General features: G+C 37.4%; 1 protein-coding gene across 6 annotated transcripts in view; it reads right to left on the reverse strand.

Moving 5' to 3' along the window:
* Positions 1–21,803, reverse strand: part of COL24A1 (collagen type XXIV alpha 1 chain) — a 421,092-nt gene that overhangs the window by 362,813 nt on the left and 36,476 nt on the right. For all 6 annotated transcript variants that reach the window (XM_062191650.1, XM_062191653.1, XM_062191654.1 and 3 more), the window contains exons 5-6: positions 15,017–15,070; positions 11,966–12,019 (exon numbers count right to left, since the gene is read on the reverse strand). In XM_062191650.1, the coding sequence (XP_062047634.1) occupies positions 11,966–12,019; positions 15,017–15,070 (108 nt within the window). The remainder of the gene's footprint in view (positions 1–11,965; positions 12,020–15,016; positions 15,071–21,803) is intronic.

The raw sequence follows: 21,803 nt of genomic DNA on the forward strand, positions 1-21,803 counted from the left end.
AAGACAACACAGAGAAACAATTTAATACTCTAACAGAGATATTTAACAGAGAGATGAAAGTGCTTTTAAAAACATCAAATTGAAATCCTTCAAGTGAAAATTATCCTAAGGGCAAATAAAAAAACACAACAAAAGACATCAATACAAAAATGGATCAAACAGAAGAATCAGTGTGGACTGGCATTTGGTCTGCAAGATACCAGTTGGAATGCCTGCATACCATTTCAGAGTGCCAATTCTAGTTTCCTGATAGTGCACACCTGGGAGGCAGCAGGTGCTATAGCTCAAGTAGTTGAGCCCTTGCCACCTATTTGGGAGATGTGGATTCAGTTCTCAGATCCCAGTTTTGGCCTGGGTCAGCCTTGGTCATCATGGGCATTTGAGGAGTAAATAAGCAGATAGGAACTCTGTTTATTTCTTTCTGTCTTCTGCCCCTCAAATAAATAAAGAAAAAAAATGAAAATGTGTGAGCTCAGTCAGGTATTTGAATATATACAGAGGAGAAATAAAAATGAAAGCTATGGGAATTTTGTGACAGATGCAATGAACAAATTACTGAATAGTAGGGGCTCAAGAAAGATTTGTGAATGCCTAGGGGTAAAAAACATATTCAAAGAGCTTATAACCAAAACTTCCCAAATTTTGAGAAAGACACAATTATCCAGGTATAGCAAGGCCAGAGGTCACCAATCAGAATTAATACAACCAAACCTAACCTCAAGACATGTTATCATCAAGCTTTCCGAGGTTACAGAGAAGATTCTCTAAGCTGCAAGAGAAAATAAACAATAAACTTCTGCCACTTTAAAGAAGTCCCAGTTTACCTAATGGCAGACTTCCCTGCAAAAACAGTACAAGCCAGAAGGGAGCAGGATGAGACTTTCACAATACTGAAGGAAAAATCTGCCAGCCCAAAGTACTGTACCCAGCAAAGTTGTCAGATATTCAGGAAGATACTTTCCCTGCCAACACCACCCCCACCAAAATAAATAAATAAATAAATAAAATAAAACGGAACAGAATTTATCACCATCAGTCCTGTCTTAAAAGACAAATTAATGAGTATAAAGGAAACATCAGAAGGTAGGAAACTTATTGGTAGGAGTAGCTATACAGTCAAATCTAGAATGCTGTAATATGGTAAACTTGATTTGTAAACCACTCACACCTTTAGTATGAAGACTAAAACACAAAACAATTAAAAATAATAACTACATTGGAGGCAGATATAATACAAGAATGGAAAATCAAAAATTCAGAATGTGGGGAAGAATATAATTTAAATACAGAGTTCTTTATTTGTATTTCTTATCCCTTTCTTCTTTTATTTTATTATGTTTACAATATCAAGTTCCTATCATTTTAAAATAGCCTGTTATAAACAAAAGATGATTTTTGTAAGCCTCATGGTAACCAACACAAAAAAATCTCTAACAGTCTTTCTAAAAACAATAAGCAAAGAATCAAAGCATATTGCTAGAGGAAATCACTTAACCACACAATAAGACTGCAGGAGACAGAGAAAAAAAAGGAGTTACAATAAAACTTGAGAACAAGTATCAAAATGGCAGTGTAAGACATTAACTATAAGTAATTACCTTTAATGTTAATGGATTAAATCTCCCAATTAAAAGACATAAGTTGATTGAGTGGCTTTAAAATAAAATTCACAAAACCCAACTACATACAGCTTACAAGGAATGTACTTCACTTCTTAGAATATGAATAGACTTAAAGTGAAAGGACAGAATACGATATTCCATGTAATGTAACCACAAAGAAAACAGGAGTAACCAAACTTAGATAAAATTGATTTTGAATCACAATCAGTAAAAAGAGGCAGGAAAGGTCATTAGATAAGGAAAAGGAGTTCAATCTAGCAAGAGGAAATAATATTTGAAAATATATATGAGCCCACACTTAAATATTAATTATACTCCAACATTATAATAGTAGGGGACTTTATTTTTAAAATATCTATTTATTTATTTGAAAGGCAGAGTTAGAGAGAGAGACAAAGAGACAAGACAGAAAACTTGCACCTGTTTGTTCACTCTCCAAAGAGGCTACACAGGGTCAGGGCAGGTGGAAGAGCTTCTTCTGGGCCTCCTATATGGGTGCAGGGGCCCAAGTTGTTGGGCTATCAGCAGGGAGCTGGACCAGAAATGGAGCAGCTGGGACTCAAACCAGTGCCCATATGGGATTGAGTAATCAAAGGTGGCAGCTTAATATGCTACATCACAATACCGATCTCTGTAGGGACTTTTTATTTTTATTTTTTAAGATTTATTTACTTATTTATTTGAAAGACAGCGTTAGAGAGGAGGAGGAGAAGAAGAGAGAGAGAGAGAGAGAGAGAGAGAGAGAATCTTCCATTCACTGGTTCACACCCCAAATGGCTGCAACGACCAGGGCTGGGCCAGGCCAAAGCCAGGAGCCAGGAGCTTTTTCTGGGTCTCCCATGTAGATGCAGGGGCCCAAGGACATGAGCCATCTTCTGCTGCTTTTCGCAGGCATATTAACAGGTAACTGAATTGGAAGTGAAGCAGTCGGGACTAAAACTAGTGCCCATATTTGATGCCAGTGCTGCAAGTTGTGGCTTTAACTTGCTGTACCACAGCGCCAGCACCCCTTCCCCAGATATGGACTTTAATATTCCACTTTCAAAAATAGACAGATCATCCAGACAGAAAATCAACAAAAAACAGCAGAGTTAAATTGTACCCTATATCAAGATGTTCCATTCTACAGCTGTAGAATACATGTTTTCTCAGCACATGGAACATTCACCAGGATAGATCTTATGGTAGGTCACAAAACAAATCTCAACAAATCTTTTAAAAAGAAATAATATCAAGTATCTTTTCTGACCACCATGCAATAAAATTACTAATCAATAAGAATAAAAATTTTGGAAACTACATGAATTTATGAAAATTAAACAGCTTATTCCAGAGCAACCAATAGATCAAGAAAGAAATTAAGAAGAAAATTTAAGTTTCTTGAAACAAATGAAAATAGAAATACAACATACTAAAGGCTATGGTGTGCAAGAAAAGCAGTACTTAAAAAGAAAAGTTATACCAATCGAAGCTCACATGAAAATAAAGCCCACAGGAGAAGAGAATTCTTCCAAAACCATTTTATGAGGTCACTATTACCTTGACAGTAAAAGCAGACAAGGATACAACAGAAAAAGAAAGCTAGAGGCCAATATCCTTGATAAACACAGATGCAAAAATTCTCAGCAAAATACCAGCAAACTGAACACAGCAATACATTAAAAATTATTCACCATGATCAAGTAGGATTCATCCCAGGGATGCAAGAAGAGTTCAACATACATGACATACATGATTCAAAAATGAACATAACAACATCCCTTCATGATAAAATCTCTGCATTAATTAGGTAACATAACATCAACATAATGAAGGCTATATGTAACAAACCAAACAGCTAACATCATACTAGGGGAAAGCTGAAAGCTTTCTAAGATCTGGAATTAGAAAAGGATGTCCACTTGCACATATTTATTCAATATATCACTTGAAGCTCTAATCAGAGCAACTAGAAAGGAAAGGAAGAAGTCAAATTGTCACTGTTTTGTATAGCATGATCTTATATTTAGAAAACTCCAAGCACTCCACCAAAATACTATCAGAATAAACAAATTCAGAAAAGTCACAGGATACAAAATCAAACCGTATGAAAATCAGTAGCACTGTTATGGATCATTAGTGAAGTATCTGAGGAAGAAATCAAAAGGCAATCCCATTCCCAAAAGCTACGAAAAAACGAACGAACGAACGAACGAACAAAAGGAAAGAAAGAGAGAGAGAGAGAGAGGAAGGAAAGAAAGAAAGAAAGAAGAGGAAGAAGAAGAGGAAGAGGAGGAAGAGGAAGAGGAAGAAGAGGAAGAGGAAGAAGAGGAAGAGGAAGAAGAGGAGGAGGAGGAGGAGGAAGAAGAAGAGGAACAAGAAGAAGAGGAAGAAGAAGAAGAGGAAGAGGAGGAAGAGGAAGAAGAAGAAGAGGAGGAAGAGGAAGAGGAGGAAGAGGAAGAAGAAGAAGAAGAGGAAGAAGAAGAAGAGGAAGAGGAAGAAGAAGAAGAGGAAGAAGAAGAAGAGGAGGAAGAGGAAGAGGAGGAAGAGGAAGAAGAAGAAGAGGAGGAGGAGGAGGAAGAAGAAGAAGAAATTCAAACCCAACATACCTAGGAAAAACTTTAACCCAGTTAACTGATCAACTCATGTTCTAGACCCAGAAGTTCAAGTCAGTATGAAGGAAATGCTCTTAACCTGACTACTTGAGGGTTGATCTTTCCTAATATAAAACTTGGTATGAAATAGACTGACTGAAGATGATAACTGTACTTAAAATGTCAAGGAAGTAGGCCATACTTTTCTGCACTGAAAGAGAAAACTCTAAAATTTCTTACTTTCTCCCATATTTTGGTGTCAACCTTTGATTCCTGATACATTTTTAGTTTTACCTGATTTGCTTTCAAATACATTTTGCCATTAATATAATATTTATAAATTCATTAGTTACAGTTGACTTTGAGCCTCATTACTGGATTCTAAAAACTCCTACATGATTTTTATTAAAGAAGCTTTATATTCCCTTTTAGTATTAGTAAGAGGAAAAGAAATTTGCTTACATTTTGTTAGTCAAACGAGCCCCAAAGTTCCAGCTATCCCTGATCTGCTAAAGTCCCAGATCATCCTTATTATAGTAGTTACTGCAACTGTTGTTGGATCTCTAAAGGACCTTCTATCTTAGGAAGAAAAATTCCCTGATGTACCAGACCCATTTACGTGTTAGGTAGATTTATCTCATTAGAGTCTACACAATATAATTGATAAGAGCATGGGGATTTGGAGTGAAAACACTGAACAAGTAATTCAGTCTTTCAATCTGAAATTCTTTTTCTACAATGGGAAAAATAATATCTACTTAGATTAAATTCCAATATTTAGCAACAAATTCTTTCTGGATTATAAAGGTGCTAGCATTAAAAGTAGCAGTACTAAAGACAATCAATATTAAAATAAATTTCACAAGTTATTGCCATCTTGGAAAACAGAACACATATCCTGTGTGAATTACTGATAGACCAGCAAAACTTTAATGAAAATTAATTTGGAAATCAAAAGTTCAGGGTATGGTTATGCTAAATTGGGAGAATAGCACAAAGGAAACACTAGATGACTTGATCTTAAAGTGGTATCATCTGGATACACTTTGACATTACTAGTAACTACCGAAGATCCATCATCTCAGCTATCCTCTCTACCCAACTCTTCTTACATTTTCAGCTCACTTCATCTAGGCCTCCATAACTTTTAACAGCTATTTGACCCACTGGAACTGCTAATCAGGGACTCTCACCACATTTTCACTGTCTCATTTCCTTTTTAGTCTGTTGTCCTTAGCTAGTATAAATGCAAAGGTCTGACATAATCACTTCTTTGCATACATGAACAACCACATTGATCCTTTCTCTGTATATTTAGCTTACCTGGCAACTCTGTCCCATAGCAGCTATATGTGACTAAGAGAAAACAATCATGCTGAAAATTTTCACTTAAAATTCATGTTATCATGTGTGGTTGTTTACTATGTCCAATCATTGCCTTAGTCAATTCACTTTCCCCTGTTTATAGATCATTATTCCATAACTCCTCTGTTTCCACTCACTCTCAGTTGTTGATCTTGCTTTTAACTTTGATAAGCGATCACAGCAAAATCCACTACCTCATCTAAATAACTGACTCCTCCTAGCTCTCTGATCATACTCCTACCACTTACCTCATTTGGTGGCCATTCCTCTAAGATTGCCAAGCAGCCTCTGCCTATACACTGGATTGCTGTTTTTTGACCTTTCCTTATTGGGATGGCAAAATTGTCATTTTTAATTCTAGCATTTTTATTTTCTAGCTTTTTCTATAAAAAGAAACTTCACTTAATCAACCTGGTTATCCTAATTCTATAAGAAAGTCAGAGAAATTTTAAATGAAAAACTTGATTCTTTCCTTTTTTCTTTTGTAATTTTTCAAAATAATAAGGTGGTATAATACAAATGTACATTTGATCTTTGTCCCTATTTCTTGGCATAGAGCACCTAAACCCCGTTGGATTTCTGAGTAATAGGGTCATTTTTCACAGCAAGCCCCCTTTGACCTAAGCTCTGGTTAGTAAAATGACTCAAGGTAGGACTTATGGTTTGGGGTAGGGTCATTAGAAAGACACTTAAGTGATTAGAAACTAGGAACATTTAGCACCACGCCTCCTTTCCCTCACTTGTAGGGAGCAGATGGGGTTAAAAACAAAATTATGAAAATCACTAAATAAGATTTGAAGAGTTGTGGTGCTGGGAAGGCTGTGTGCCAGGAGAGAACATAAAAGTGCCATACTCCCCACCCCTAATACTTGAGATATCTCTTCCATCTTGCTGTTCCTGAGTTCCCTTACAATAAACTGGTAAAGATAAAGTGTTTCCCTGAGTTCTATGAAACATTCTAGGGAAATACTGGACCTAAGAAGGTGGGTCATGGAACCCTTGAATCTGTAGTTAAGCCGGGTAAACTATGTGTGGTGTGGGCACTCTGTTTGGCTGGCGTCTGGCAGTGTGGGCAGTCTTGAGGGACTGAGCCCTATAACTATGGAGTCTGATACTATGTGTATTTGGTTCAGAATTAAATTGAAGTTTTGGACTTCAATTGAAGTCTTTGACTCAAGAATCTCACAGATGTAATTCCCTACCATCATTTAAAGGTGACCAATGAGGGTTGATTTGTTTTTTGATTTATTGTAACTTGTGATTTAGAAATATTTGTGGGTTAATCTATGGCAGTTATTCTTTTTTTAAGACCTATTATTTATTTGAAAGTCAGAGAGAGAGAGAGAGGGAGGGAGAGAGGAAAAATTAGATAGATGAGAGAGAGAATATTTCATTTGCTCACTCTCCAGATGGCTGCAATTGCCAGTGCTGGACGAGGCCAAAGCCAGGAGTCAGGAGGTTCATCCAGGTCTCCCACATGGGTGGAAGGGGCCCAAACTTGGGCCATCTTCCATTGCTTTCCCCAAGCCATTAGCAGATAGCTGGAGCAGCCCAGGCATGAGCAGGAGTCCATATGGGATGCTGGCATCACAGGTGACGGCTTTACCTACTGTGGCAGAGCATTTGCCCCATGCCACCACCCCAGGCAGTTATTCTTAGTAGTGTTCAAATCTCACAGATCTTTAACTATTTGACACCTGAATCTGAATCCTTTTGATTTGATACTAATTGTTCTTGATAATTAGAAAACTTTTTTTTTTTTTGACAGACAAAGTTAGACAGTGAGAGAGAGAGAGACAGAGAGAAAGGTCTTCCTTTTTCCGTTGGTTCACCCCCCAAGTGGCCACCACAGCTGGCGTGCTGCAGCAGGCACGCTGCACCGATCTGAAGCCAGGAGCCAGGTGCTTCCTCCTGGCCTCCCATGCAGGTGCGGGGCCCAAGGACCTGCGCCAACCTCCACTGCACTCCCGGGCCACAGTAGAGAGCTGGCCTGGAAGAAGAGCAACCAGGACAGAATTCAGCGCCCTGACCAGGACTAGAACCCGGGGTTCTGGCACCGCAGGCAGAGGATTAGCCTAGTGAGCCACGGTGCTGGCCAGAAGAAAACTTTTAATACATATCAGTAACATTTTACCTATGAAATCAAAGGAAATGATCATTTTGTCTACTCCTATACAAGAAGGTCCCTATGCTGTCTAAATGAACGGGACTACACAAGTCGAGTCTCTAGCATTTTATCATTCTTCACATTTTCATAATGTTGCCCTTAACATTTTTATGGTAATTTGACCCAGTAAAAAATTCTTAGAGCGGGTCAGCATCTATACCTAATATATGTGTTTAAGGCACATGCAAGAAAAAAGCAATTAAGAGAAATACATACTGGAAACATGGGCACATTCAGTCAAATCTAGGAACAGAACATAGCACTGGGATATTATTACTCTTTGAGGTTTAATACTTATTACAAATAAAATTTTATTTAATATTATTAACAGACATTGTTATTGTAGTTTATTAAGGCTAGATTTTTTTACTTAACTGGATTAAATTTGAAGGACCTAGTGGGCTGACTAAAGTAATATAAGCTGTGCGTGTTTGTGAGGATATTTAAGTTTCCTCTAGGAAGCATTTTTTTTTTTTTTTTTTTTTTTACAGGCAGAGTGGACAGTGAGAGAGAGAGACAGAGAGAAAGGTCTTCCTTTTGCCGTTGGTTCACCCTCCAATGGCCGCCGCGGTAGGCGCGCTGCGGCCAGCGCACCGCGCTGATCCAATGGCAGGAGCCAGGGGCTTATCCTGGTCTCCCATGGGGTACAGGGCCCAAGGACTTGAGCCATCCTCCACTGCACTCCCTGGCCACAGCAGAGAGCTGGCCTGGAAGAGGGGCAACCGGGACAGGATCGGTGCCCCGACCGGGACTAGAACCTGGTGTGCCGGCGCCGCAAGGCGGAGGATTAGCCTAGTGAGCCGCGGCGCCGGCTCTAGGAAGCATTTTGGGGAAAGAATTTATCTTGATCACATACATACTGCTTGGCCTGGAATTTAAAGCACACAGAAGGCTGAGACTATAGACTGCATGTATTCATTACTCATGTTCAAAGATTCCCTACATAATTAATGTGGGATTAATTAATAGCAATAAAAGTATCTATTACCCTGAAAATATAGCAGTCTCCCCCTTAAGCACAGTTCCAATTACTCAGAGGCAACCATAGTCTGAAATTATTACATGGAAAATTCCAGAAATAATAAATTCATTACTTTTTAAAAATTTTATTATATTTTTATAATTTTTATATTTCATTACTGTTGTTAATTTCTTACTGTGTCTGATTTATGAATTAAATCTTATTGTAGGTTATGTACATACAGGAAAAATCTTTGTGGGGCTCACTACTATCCAAAGTTTCAGGCAACCACAGGGGGTCTCAAATCACATCTCCTGCAGACAAGCAGGAACTATTAATAAAAACATACTTCATTTAATAGAAGATATGACAAAGTTTGGACCCAGAAGAAGTTTGTGACAAGAGAAAAATCCATCATCTTCTGTGGCAAACAGACTTTACTTTCTTGTGTTTTTTAGAAAGTCATTGTTTCTAACATAGGTCTCCTTTTTTCAGACAATAATTTCAGTTAGTGAACACAAAGTTTTCCTCTATTTCATGTCATTATTTTTTACTAAAGCTGAGCAAAAATATACTACATATCCCCTAAATTTGTATGTGGCACTTTATATTCTATTATTTACCAACATAGTTTTCAGGGACTAGAGATCAATTTCACTCTTCACAATGTTTATGTAACACAGAACAAGCTAGAACCTTGGAATAAAACTTTTTGGTTACAATTATCCAATAAATTCAGAAAATCTTTTATGACAGAATTCCTTACTGTTAGAAGAGACACAACCTAGTGTGAAGAAATGACTAAGACATATCTAATTTGAATCTAATGATAGTGCTTAATCAAATCTGTTACCTTAGTTAAGTGCTTACTTGTTGGAGTATTTTCTTCTGTGCAAAGCCTCAGACAATGAAACCTACTATCATAGTACTCTTGATTGAGATAAGACTAAATGAGATGCAATACATAAAGTTGGCAAATATTAAATGCTTAGGAAGTATCGCTAGGTCTCTTTCCCTTATGACACCAGTGCCTCAATACTAATATTAGGTTGGTCATACTGTTGGTTCCATTTGTAATTTATTGAGTGCCCAACACATGTTGGACAGTGAAATACAAGAGGGAGAATAATACAAGACATAAGGAAATGCCCCTCTCATCCCTGTCTCCCTGGGTCTTGTGAAGAGAGGTTGTTAGTATGACTATACACCTACAGTAACTTTAATTTACTGCAGAAATTTGGGCTGGGCCTCTACAGGTATTTTAACTTTTACTGTACTAATTATAAAGTCACCAAATAAAACCTTTAGAGACAGGGAGTTACATTTAAAATCTTCTAATTTCTTGGGAAACCTTCTGGCTTCTTCACTGTTGGACATCCAGACTCGAGATCTGAAAGGATCTGTTTTCCTCTATGAGCCATGTTTATTGAACCCAAAAAATTACTAACAAAGTTGGGAAATGTTAGGAAATTGAGACTCCAGTTATTCTCACTATATGATATTGTCTACTAATTATAAATGATACTACCCATGAACCAGTAGTACCTTCTGAAGTGTTTTGCTCATGTTGATTTAGTTTTAACTACAGTTACCACAAAGAGGTACTCTGATTCTCCCCCATTTCATGGAAAAGGAAACTGATTTTTAAAGTGTCTAAGTAAAGCAGCTTGCTTCTAGTCGTATCAATCTAGAGGGCGAAGATTTCAACCCATACAATCCGAAGCCAGGAGCCAGGAGCTTCTTTCAGGTCTCCCACACAAGTGCAGGGGCCCAAGGACTTGGGCCATCTTCTACTGCTTTCCCAGGCCATAGCAGAGAGCTGGACTGGAAGTGGAGCAGCCTGGACTCGATCCGGGGCCCATATGGGATGCCAGCACTGCAGACAGTGACTTTACCTCCTATTCCACAGCACCAGCCCCCAAACTTCTCTTCTTAACCCCTTCCTCTATGGTTACATGTCTAACTCTGAACATGATCATTATAAGCAGAGGAGTAAGACCCTAAAAAATTCATGAAGTTACTGGACACCAAGATCCTAATACTTATTTCATCTGTTACTCAACCTTTTTCATCACCCACATGCACATTTTTTCTTTCTCTTAGTTTAATGTAATGGACAGGATGTTTATTCCCCTCAAAATTCACATGTGGAAGCCTAATCCCCAATGTGATGGTATTTGGAAGGTAATTAGATCGTGAAGGTGGAGACCTCATGAATTGGATTCATGCTCTTATAAAAGAGACTCCTGGAACAGATGTTTGGATCCATGGTTAAGATGCTTCCTGGGATACCCATAACTCATATTGGAATACTTGGGTTCAAGTTCTAGCTATATGCCTCATTCTAACTTCCTCCAGAAGTGCATCCTGGGAGATAGCAGGTAAGAGCTCAAGTAGTTGGTTCCCTGCCACCCACATGGTAAACTTGGACTGAGTTCCTGCCTCTTGGCTCATACTGTTATAATAGAACTATATGCACTCATATAGATATGCTTCTGTGTTAACTGTTTTCATAAAAATTTGATTATTCTATAAACATTAAAAAGATTTTTTTTCATAAAGTGTGGAGAAGGGAACTAAAATGATGATTTATTTTCATAGTGTGTGTTTTCAAATTAAAATGGCCTTGGGGCTGGCACTGTGGTTTAGCAGGTAAAGCCGCTGCCTACAGTGCTGGCATCCCATATGGGCGCTAGTTTGGGTCCCGGCTGCTCCACTTCCGATCCAGCTCTCTGCTGTGGCCTGGAAAAGAAGCAGAGGATGGCCCAGGTCCTTGAGTCTCCGCACCTCGTGGGAGACCCAGAGAAGGCTCCTGGCTCCTTGCTTCGGATTAGAACAGCTCCTGCCGTTGCGGCCAACTAGGGAGTGTACCAGCGGATAGAGGACCTCTCTCTCTCTCTCTCTGCCTCTCCTTCTCTCTCTGTATCTCTGACTTTCAAGTAAATAAATATTTTTTTAAAATGGCTTTAATTTAAGGCAAACTCTGCAAATTCTCTATGTATTTCAGAGATTTCCAGATATTGCCATCATATTTTGACAAAAAATATCTTGGAATACCAAAGCATGCCTGGGCTTGATTTTACCACTAAATATAAAAATCCCAGTGTTGTAGGATTTCAAAGGAACCTAGCTTTCTTCCAAGCTAAGACAATCCTGTTGAAAAATGATGTTCTGAAGATGACAGATATCTTTGATGTCCTAAAGCTGGCCTTAGAAGTTGAAAATCTGCCTTTAAAATTTCAGGAAAATCATGTGATAATCATTAGTAATCACTCACCTTTGGACCTGGTAATCCAGGTAGCCCAGGATTTCCATGTGGCCCTGGTATACCCTGCAAATAGTGAAAAAGTCAGATTATTCTTAGAAGAGACACAAATAGAAATATAAGTATTTTAACATTCAAATCAATATTTAAAGTGTAGTTTCATTAAAACAAATGCTGTAATTTTTAAAAAGCTCTTTATTTTTTTCTGAGATCTTGGCTATTTTAATTTTGGGAAATAATAGCTACCACTAATTATAGAGCAGAACTGTGGTTTCCATCTTTTGCTTCAAAACACTGTCTCAAAGTGTTTACTTCCTTTATTTATCACTTCTCTCTGTAGCCACAGCATACTGCTCAGTGCTACTTCTAAAAGCTATATAGAGGAAAAGTCTAAAAATAACAAGTGTAATTGTTTAGTTTCTCTTCTCTCAACATGTATTGTCTCTTCATGGACTTGAGTTTTGCTTATGCTATTGTATACACCTTAAAAATTTCATTTACTTTGCCCCCTACACCAACCCAAATCATCCTTTAAATCTCATATACGATATCTCAAATATGATGTCCTACCATATTTTTGAAACCTGCCATACCATCAAGAACTAATTTGTTTCTCCTATTTCCATATAATGACTGCATGCAAAATGCATTTGTCAATTATTATATATTGCATCAGTACATTTCTTACACTTCTCTAATCAGTTGCTTAAATATCTCATTGCTATTTTACCCATTAATGACACATTTATTTAGTCTAAGATTATAAATTATTTGAAAAGAAACTTCTTTTGTTTTACTAATGTAGTGCATAGCACATATTAGCCACTTTGCAAATTGATTCTATTTGCAAAGTATCTACAATGTAACAGAAACCACATACCTTTTTTTAATATTTCTCCTTACTAATCCCTATAACAATCCTGCCAGCAGGTTATTTTTAGTCCCACTTACGAACAGGGATGTTTAAGACCTCTTTGGCCATCTTTGCTTTCTCAGGCACACTAGCAGAGTGCTGGATCAGAAATGGAGCAGCAGGTCATGAACTAGTACCCATATGAGATGCTAGCATCGCAGGCAGCAGCTTTACCAGCTATACCTCCATGCCATCCTCAATAAAGTTATCTTTTAAGTCAATGTTTTCATGAATTTTTTGATTGACGTATCCTTGAATTTACCTGTGTTCCCCCCACCTATGTGTTCTTCACTTAAATCTTCATCTTAACCGATAACACATAGTTAATAATTATCTATTTATCTCTCCAATTCTGAATTAGTGAAGCGGAGTATGTCAGAAATACATGGATGCCAGCAATGCATATATTAAAATATCTTTAGCAATATGAATACTAAAGAAAAATAGTTAAATTTCATGGCATGTCATTGGTAACCTTTAAAAATTAATTTTAATAAAGTAGATGCAAAAATTATAGAGATTAGGGGCCGGCACTGTGGCACAGTGGGTTAATCTTCCGCTTGCAGTGCTGGAATCCCATATGGGTGCCGGTTCTAGTCCCAGCTGCTCCTCTTCCAATCCAGCTCTCTGCTATGGCCTGGGAAAGCAGTAGAAGATGGCCCAAGTCCTTGGGCACCTGGATCCATGTGAGAGACCCAGAAGAAGCTTCTGGCTCCTGGCTTCGGATTGGCTCAGCTCCAGCCATTGCGGCCATTTGGGGAGTGAACCAATGGAGGGAAGACCTTTCTCTCTGTCTCTCCCTCTCACTGTCTGTAACTCTACCTCTCAAATAAATAAATAAAATCTTTTTAAAAAAGTTATGGAGATTAGTAAATCAGCTGTTGATACAGAAATAAGGGCCTTACGTATGAAGTGTTATTCATTAAAGCTCAGCAGTACAATAGTAAGCCAGGAAAACATCTCCAGGAATAATGAATATTAATCAACATTTAGAATTTGAAGAGTGATAACTTCTTGTTACCAATTAGGATGAAACTTTGAGGGCGGGGGATATGGAATTGAGCTTCTAAATTAGATAACTGATTGAAGGGATGAAATTAGGAACACAAGTGACATGGTTAGTCTTGAGAATACTACTATTTTTTTCCTTAAAGAAAGAATTGAACAAATGAAAATAGGGGGGAGGGTGCAGGTGCAGGAGAGAATAAGCAAAGGAAACAGCTCTGTCATGAGAATAGATGGAGATTTAGAATGGATACTGTTGGGATAACAGCCGTAGCAGGGGACAGGGAACAGAATTAGTGCTATATGGATTCAGCCCCTCAGAAAAGAGCATCTAAGTTTTCTCAGAGAGGCAGAAGGGTGAGAATGGTGTGAGTACTAGGTGATAATGGGCAAAGTTTAGAAACAATAGCTGTAGGGAGCCCAGAGGAAATTCATCATGGACTTCAAATGGTTGAAAGTTTGATATGAAAATGAACAACTTTAAATAGTATTTTAGTGTAATTTTGCTTTATATTATTTGTGTGATAAAAATCAGGACAAAAAGAAAGTAGATTGTATGAAGGATATTTCATTTGTCTTTATAACACAATCCTCTTTTTCTAGTTCACTAAATAAAGATTTTGTAAAAATCCACATTTGTTTTTAGATTTGAAAGAAACTAATTCCTCATAGCAATAAATATTTTGTTGGACTTGTGTAATGTGAGAAACTACTGCTGATCCTGAAGGTAGCTTTTCCCCTCAGGGCAAGTTTTTTTATAGTCAATAGCTCTAGTATTTTCCATTATGTAATCCAGAAATGCATTACTCTAATGCAGCCCAATCCTCTTCATTTTCCAAATGAACCTCATGTTGGACTATTGAGATATCTTAAAAACAATGAATAATGTTACAAGTAGCACCAGAACAATCACTAATCTACAAATTTGATGATCTTTCTTGAACGTGTTCCCAGAGAATGCTTTGGCTGTGTGTATACGTTCATATAAACAAGGCTACACTTATTCTTAAGCTCCTCATGAATTGGCAAAGGTTGGGCCAAGTTTGAAGATCCAGGCAGCTTTCCAAAGGAAGAACACACTTTACAACTAGAAAAAACATACCAGAAAGTTACTAATTCTAACAGCAGGAAATAAGTCTACTTACCCGTGGACCTCTCTTTCCTGATGGACCAGGAATACCTGCGGGACCAGGAGGACCCTTGGAAAACAAATGACAAGACATTAGGCTTGATAGTAGATACACCATTTCTCAAAAGCCTTAATACAATTTCCAGCCCAGGACAACTCTTTCAGGACCCAACTCCCAGCTGATGATGATTTTAAACTAACAGGAATCCCCTTACCCTAATCAGTAGGGATTAATTGAAACAAGAGTCCTCTTTAATCTAGCCAGAAATGACAGCAAGAAGGTAATGACTTATGGCTACAGCCACTGTATCTGTTTTTACAGGGACTGTAACCAGTAGTTTTGTGGGTAATTTTTTACCTAAATTTACTTTTACTACTGAAGGAGGAATTCAATTTAGGATTTGGAGACCAACTGTAGTAGTTTTTTTTTTTTTTTAAATACATTTGCAATGAGGATTTGACTTGAAAAGTGAGTGTTCTTTTAGAACAGTTACACCAAGGATCTTTGTAATGTGTTAAACTATTAGAGTGGGGTCCTTATATATCCTGTAATCCAAAAGCAGCACTCCAGGTCACTCATAGGTACTTGGTTTATCAAGCAAAATATGAAAGCAAACACTGATCAACTGCTCAAGTGTTCTCAGTTGTTTAAATGTTACTTTTTGAATATATCAAGTAAGAAACTGCTTCTTTACTTCCTCATATAATGTTTTATGCTGTCTTTTTTACTTTAACTGTGGAAGAATAAGTACAAATTTGTGATTATTACCCAAATGTTTAAGTAAAAGTTTAAAACACGAGCACTAGCCTCATCATTAACAAGTAGTATAACTTAATGTACCTCATTTTTCTTAATTGTAAAGGCTGTTTATTATGGAACTGCCAATGTGATCACTTTTTAGCCTGAGTTTCAAAGGAAAAGGGGAATTGATTGGTTTGAAAGTGTCATTGTATTAAAAAACACAAGATAGGGTGAAATGAAACGAGTAAGTTAATAGAAAATAATAGTATTTTTCTCATTCTTCTTAATATTAACTACTTAAAATATTCTCCCTATTGATAGCAGTCATTTGCAGTTTCATATATTTATATTTCAAATTGTCCTTATTTTACATTAATTGTGTTTTTCCTTCTCTTAACCCTCTAACATGAAAATTCTCAAATCTTTCTCAATTTTGAGAGAGCAGTACTACAGTTGGCCTTCTGTTTCTGAAGTTCTACATCTGTGGATTCAACCAACTGTGAATGAAAATACTCAGAAAAAAAAAAAAAGATTACTTTTGTGCTGAACCAGTACAGAATTTTTCTTACCATTATTTCCTAAACAACCTCTACTTACACCACATTTATATTGTATTAGGTAACCAAGAAATGGTTTAAAGTTTAGGAGAGGATGAACATAGATTGTTTTTACATTCATCCTTTCATAAAAAACAATTGAACATTGCAGATTTTGGTGTCTGGGGGAATCCTGGAACCAATCTCCCACAGACATTGTGGGATGATTTATCCTCTTCAACCCCAAACTAAGGCATTGTTCTTCTGAATTGTTCATACATTTTGACAGCCACTGTTATATCACTAGCTTCAATCAGACATTGACTGAAGATCTAATTAAGACCTGAAACTCCGAATCTACCAGAAAAAAATATAGAGCAAACAATTAAAGACATTGGCAAAAGCAATGTGTGTATACACTTTTGGATAAGAACCCCAAAGCACAGGCAATGAAACATAAATGGACAAATGGGATGATATCAAACTAAGAAGTCCTTGCACAGAAAAGGAAACAATTAACAGTGAAAAGATAACTTACAAAATGGGAGAAAATATTTGTAAACTATTCATCTGATAAGGAATTTACATCCGGAATATATAAGGAACTCAAAAAACTCAACAACAAAAATAATACAATTAAGAAATGAGCAAAGGATTTGAATAGTTCTCAAAAGAATACAAATGGGTTACAAATACATGAAAAAATGCTCAGCATCACTACCATCAGGGAAATGCAAATCAAAAACACAATGAGATATCATCTCACTTTAAATATAGAGAAGAGACTGAAGAGAAATCACGCTAAAATATTAGAAATGAAGAATTCAATATGTCAAATATATAATACAATAGAAAGCATCACAACAGACTTGGTGAGAGAGAAGAAAAAATATTGAAGCTAGAAGACAAATCCTTGGGAATATGGAAATATCTCACTCAGAGAAAAAAAAAAGAATTGGACAAGCTGAAGATAGTGCTCAGGATTTATGATTTATGGGATAATATCAAACAACCACATACACATCAAGAGTTATTGAGGACATGGAAAGAAAGAATGGATTAGAAGGCCTATTCAATGAAATAATAGCAGAAAACTTCATAATTTGGAGAAAGAAGGGATATCCAAGTACAGAAAGCACAAAGAACTCCAACTAGATGTGATTGGAAAAGATCTTCACCATTGCAAATTATAGTCAAACTTTCAACAAAACAAAGGAAAGATTCTAAAATGAAACACTAGATTAGCTCCAGAGGATCCCCAATTAAACTAACAGCTGATTTCTATCAGAAACCCTATAAGCTAGGAGAGAATGGAGGGACATAGTCCAAGTCCTACAAAAAAGAAATTGTCAACTCAAAATTCTATACCCAGAACAGCTCTCATTTATCAATGAAGGTGAAATAAAGACACTCCAAATCAAACAGAAATTGAAAGAATGTGTCACCACTTGTCCAGCCTTACAAATGATTATTAAGGATGTGCGCTACACACAGAGAACAATAATCACCATTATGAAAGAATGTGAGGGCAGAAAATCTTCTAGTAAAAGTAAAAAAGGAATCCAAAGCAAACAAATAGGGATATGTATGAAGAATGATAGGACCAAGCCATTACTTATCAATAATAACCTTAAAAGTCAATGACCTAAATCCTCCAATTAAAAGATACAGCCTAGCTGAATGGATTAAAAAATAAGACCCATCTGGGGCCAGCACTGTAGTGTAGCAGATTAAGATGCCGCCTGCCACACCAACATCCCATATTGGCACAGGTTCAAGTCCTGGCTGCTCCATTTCCAACCCAGTTCCCTGCCAATGGCCTGGGAAAGCCGCAGAGCTTGGTTCAAGTGCTTGGGCCCTGAACCCATTTGGGAGACCTGGAAGAAAATCCTGGATCTTGGGGTCGGCGCCATGGCACAGTAGGTTTATCCTCCACCTGCGGTGCCAGCAGCCCACATGGGCACTGGTTCTAGTCCCGGCTGCCCCTCTTCCAATCCAGCTCTCTGCTATGGCCTGGGAAAGCAGTAGAAGATGGCCCATGTCCTTGGGCCCCTGCACCTACATGGGAGACTGGGAAGAAACACCTGGCTCCTGGCTTTGGATCAGCGCAGCTCCAGCCATTGCAGCCATTTGGGGAGTGAACCAATAGACGGAAGACCTCTCTCTCTGTCTCTTCCTCTCACTCTCTGTAACTCTACCTCTTAAATAAATAAATAAAATCTTAAAAAAAAAAAAAGAATATCCTGGATCTAGGTTTCAGTCTGGCCTACCGTTGGCCATGTGGCCACTTGGGGAGTGAAGCAGTGGATGGAAGACTTCTATGTCTCTCTGCCTCTGCATCTTCCTCTCTCCCTCTCAGTAACTGTGCCTGTTAAATAAATAAATAATTATTTTAAATAAAGACCAATCTATTTGCTGCCTACATGAAACACAGCTCACAAACAATGATACATGTACACTGAAAGGGAAAAGATGGAAAAAGATATTCCATGCTAACAGAAAGCAAAAATGAGTAGATGTCACCACCCTAATTCAGACAAACTAGACTTTAATACAAAAAGCTTTTAAGAGAGACAAACAACGGCATATGTAATTGATTAAGAGATCAATTCAACAGGAACATATGACTATAATAAATATGCACCCAATGCCAGGGAACCTGGCTAATTATTTAGAACAGATGTTAACAGACCTAAAGGGAGACACAGACTCAATAAAATAGTTATCCAGACATCAACACCCCACTTTCATCATTGGGCAGATCAACTAGACAGAAAACTAACAACAACAACAACAAAAAAAACAGACCTACTCTACAAAATGGGCCAAATGGACCTAATTGATATCTATAGAGTATTTAATCCCATAGCTACAAAATGCACATTCTTAAAATCAGTGCATGGAACTTTATGTATATGCTAGGACATAAAGCAAATCTCTGAAAATTTTTAAAAAATTGAGATCATATCGTATATCTTTTCTGACTAAAATGGAATTAAGTTAGAAATTAACAACTTAAGAATCTGTAGAAAATATACAAACACATGGACTCTGAACAATGCTCCTAAATGAACAATCAGTAATAGAAGAAATCAAAAGGAAAATTTTAAAATTCCTGAAATTAATGAACATGACAATGCAACATATCAAAACTTATGGAATAGAGCAACAGCAGTATTAAGAGGAGAATTTACAGCAATTAATGCCTACATCAAGAAATTGGAAATGTATCAAATTAATGAGCTATCAATGCATCTTAAGGACCTAGAAAAGCAATAATAAACCAAACCCAAAAATAGTATAAAAGAAATAATTAAAATCAGAGAGGAAATCCAAATGGCCAACAGGCACATGAAAAAATGTTCAGGATCACTAGCCATCAGGGAAATGCAAATCAAAACCACAATGAGGTTTCACCTCACCCCGGTTAGAATGGCCCTCATACAGAAATCTACCAACAACAGATGCTGGCGAGGATGTGGGGAAGAAGGGACACTAACCCACTGTTGGTGGGAATGCAAACTGGTAAAGCCACTATGGAAGTCAGTCTAGAGATTCCTAAGAAACCTGAATATAACCCTACCATACAACCCAGCCATCCCACTCCTTGGAATTTACCCAATGGAAATTAAATTGACAAATAAAAGAGCAGTCTTCACTTCAATGCTTATTGCAGCTCAATTCACAAAGACATGGAACCAACCTAAATGCCCATCAACAGAAGACTGGATAAAGAAATTATGGGATATGTACTCTATAGAATACTATACAGCAGGTTAAAAAAAATGAAATCTGGTCATTTGCAACAAAATGGAGGAATCTGGAAAACATCATGCTGAGTGAAGTAAGCCAGTCCCAAAGGGACAAATTTCATGTTCTCCCTGATCAGTGTCAACTAACCGAGCACCAAAAAGGAAACCTGTTGAAGTGAAATGGACACTATGAGAAACAATGACTTGATCAGTGCTTGTCCTGTCAAGGAATAACTTAATACTTTATCCCTTTTAGTATTTTTTTGTTCTACTTAATACTATTTGTTGAACTCTTTAATTAACACAATTATTCTTAGGCATTTAAATTTAACTGAAAAGTGGTCCCTGTTAAATCTAAGAGTGGGAATAAGAGAGCGAGGGGATGTACAGTTTGGCGCATGCTCACTTGGACTTACTCCTAATGGTAGAGTTAGAAACGTGCCTGGGGATTCCAATACAATCCCATCAAGATGGCATGTACCAATGCCATCTCATTAATCAAAGTGATCAGTTTCAGTTCATGGTTGATCATAATGATAGGGTTAAGTGTCAAAGGGATCACATAAACAAGACTAGTGTCTGCTAATACCAACTGATAGAATAAAAAAGGAGAGAATGATCCAACATTGGAAGTGGGATACACAGCAGACTCATAGAATGACAGATGTCCTGAACAGCACTCTGGCCTCAGAATCAGCCCCTAAGGCATTCAAATCAGGCTAAAAAGCCCATGAGAGTATTTTAGGCATGGAAAGCCAACACACTCTGTCCAAAAAAAAAAAAAAAAAAAAAGACCTAAATGAAAGACCTCTGTGAGTGAGATCCCAGTGGAAAGAACAGGCCATCAAAGAAGGAGGTACCTTTCTCTGAAGGGAGAACTTCCACTTTGACTATGACTTTGTCTAAATAAGATCGAAGTTGGCAAACTCAAAAGGCTTCCATAGCCTTGGCAGCTCATGACAATAGCCTTGGGTGATTACTAACACCATAAACAAGAGTGTCAATTGTTAAGTCAACAACAGGAGTCACTGTGCACTTACTCTCCATATAGGATCTCTGTCCTTAATGTGTTGTACTATGTGAATTAATGGTAAAACTACTACCCAAACAGTACTCTATACTTTGCGTGTCTATGTGGTTACAAAATGTTGAAATCTTTACTTAGTAAATACTAACTAGATCTTCTGTATATAAAGATAATTGAAAATGAATCTTGATGTGAATGGGATGGGAGAGGGGATGGGAGATGGGATGGTTGCGGGTGGGAGCAAGGTTACGGGGGGAGAAAGCCACTATAATCCATAAGTTGTACTTTGGAAATTTATATTTATTAAATAAAAGTTAAAAAAATTGGCAAAGGACTTGAACAAGCATGTGGCTAAGAGACACATGAAAAAAATGATCAGAATTATTAGCCATCAGGGAAATTCAAATCAAAACCACAATGAGGTTTCACATCACCCCAGCCCAGCCCCAGCTGTTATAGGCATTCAGAGAATGAACTACCAGATGAAATACCTACCTTCCTTCCTTCCTTCTGCCTTCCCTCCCTTTCACTCTTATCTCCTTCTCCCCCCTCTCATACCCCCACTGTAAATAAAATGCATATAAATGAGAAAATATTTAAAAATGAAGAAAAAGAACTACTCCATGCAACACAGAAACAGTTCAATCAATATAGTTCACTATCTTCAAACTATTTCAAGATGACATTTCTCTAAAAGAAGGAAGTTTGAAGAAAAGTTACAAGAGATAAAAAGAACAATGAAGGTA

Source organism: Lepus europaeus, chromosome 5 (assembly GCF_033115175.1).
Source record: "Lepus europaeus isolate LE1 chromosome 5, mLepTim1.pri, whole genome shotgun sequence".
Classification (NCBI taxonomy): Eukaryota; Metazoa; Chordata; class Mammalia; order Lagomorpha; family Leporidae; genus Lepus; species Lepus europaeus.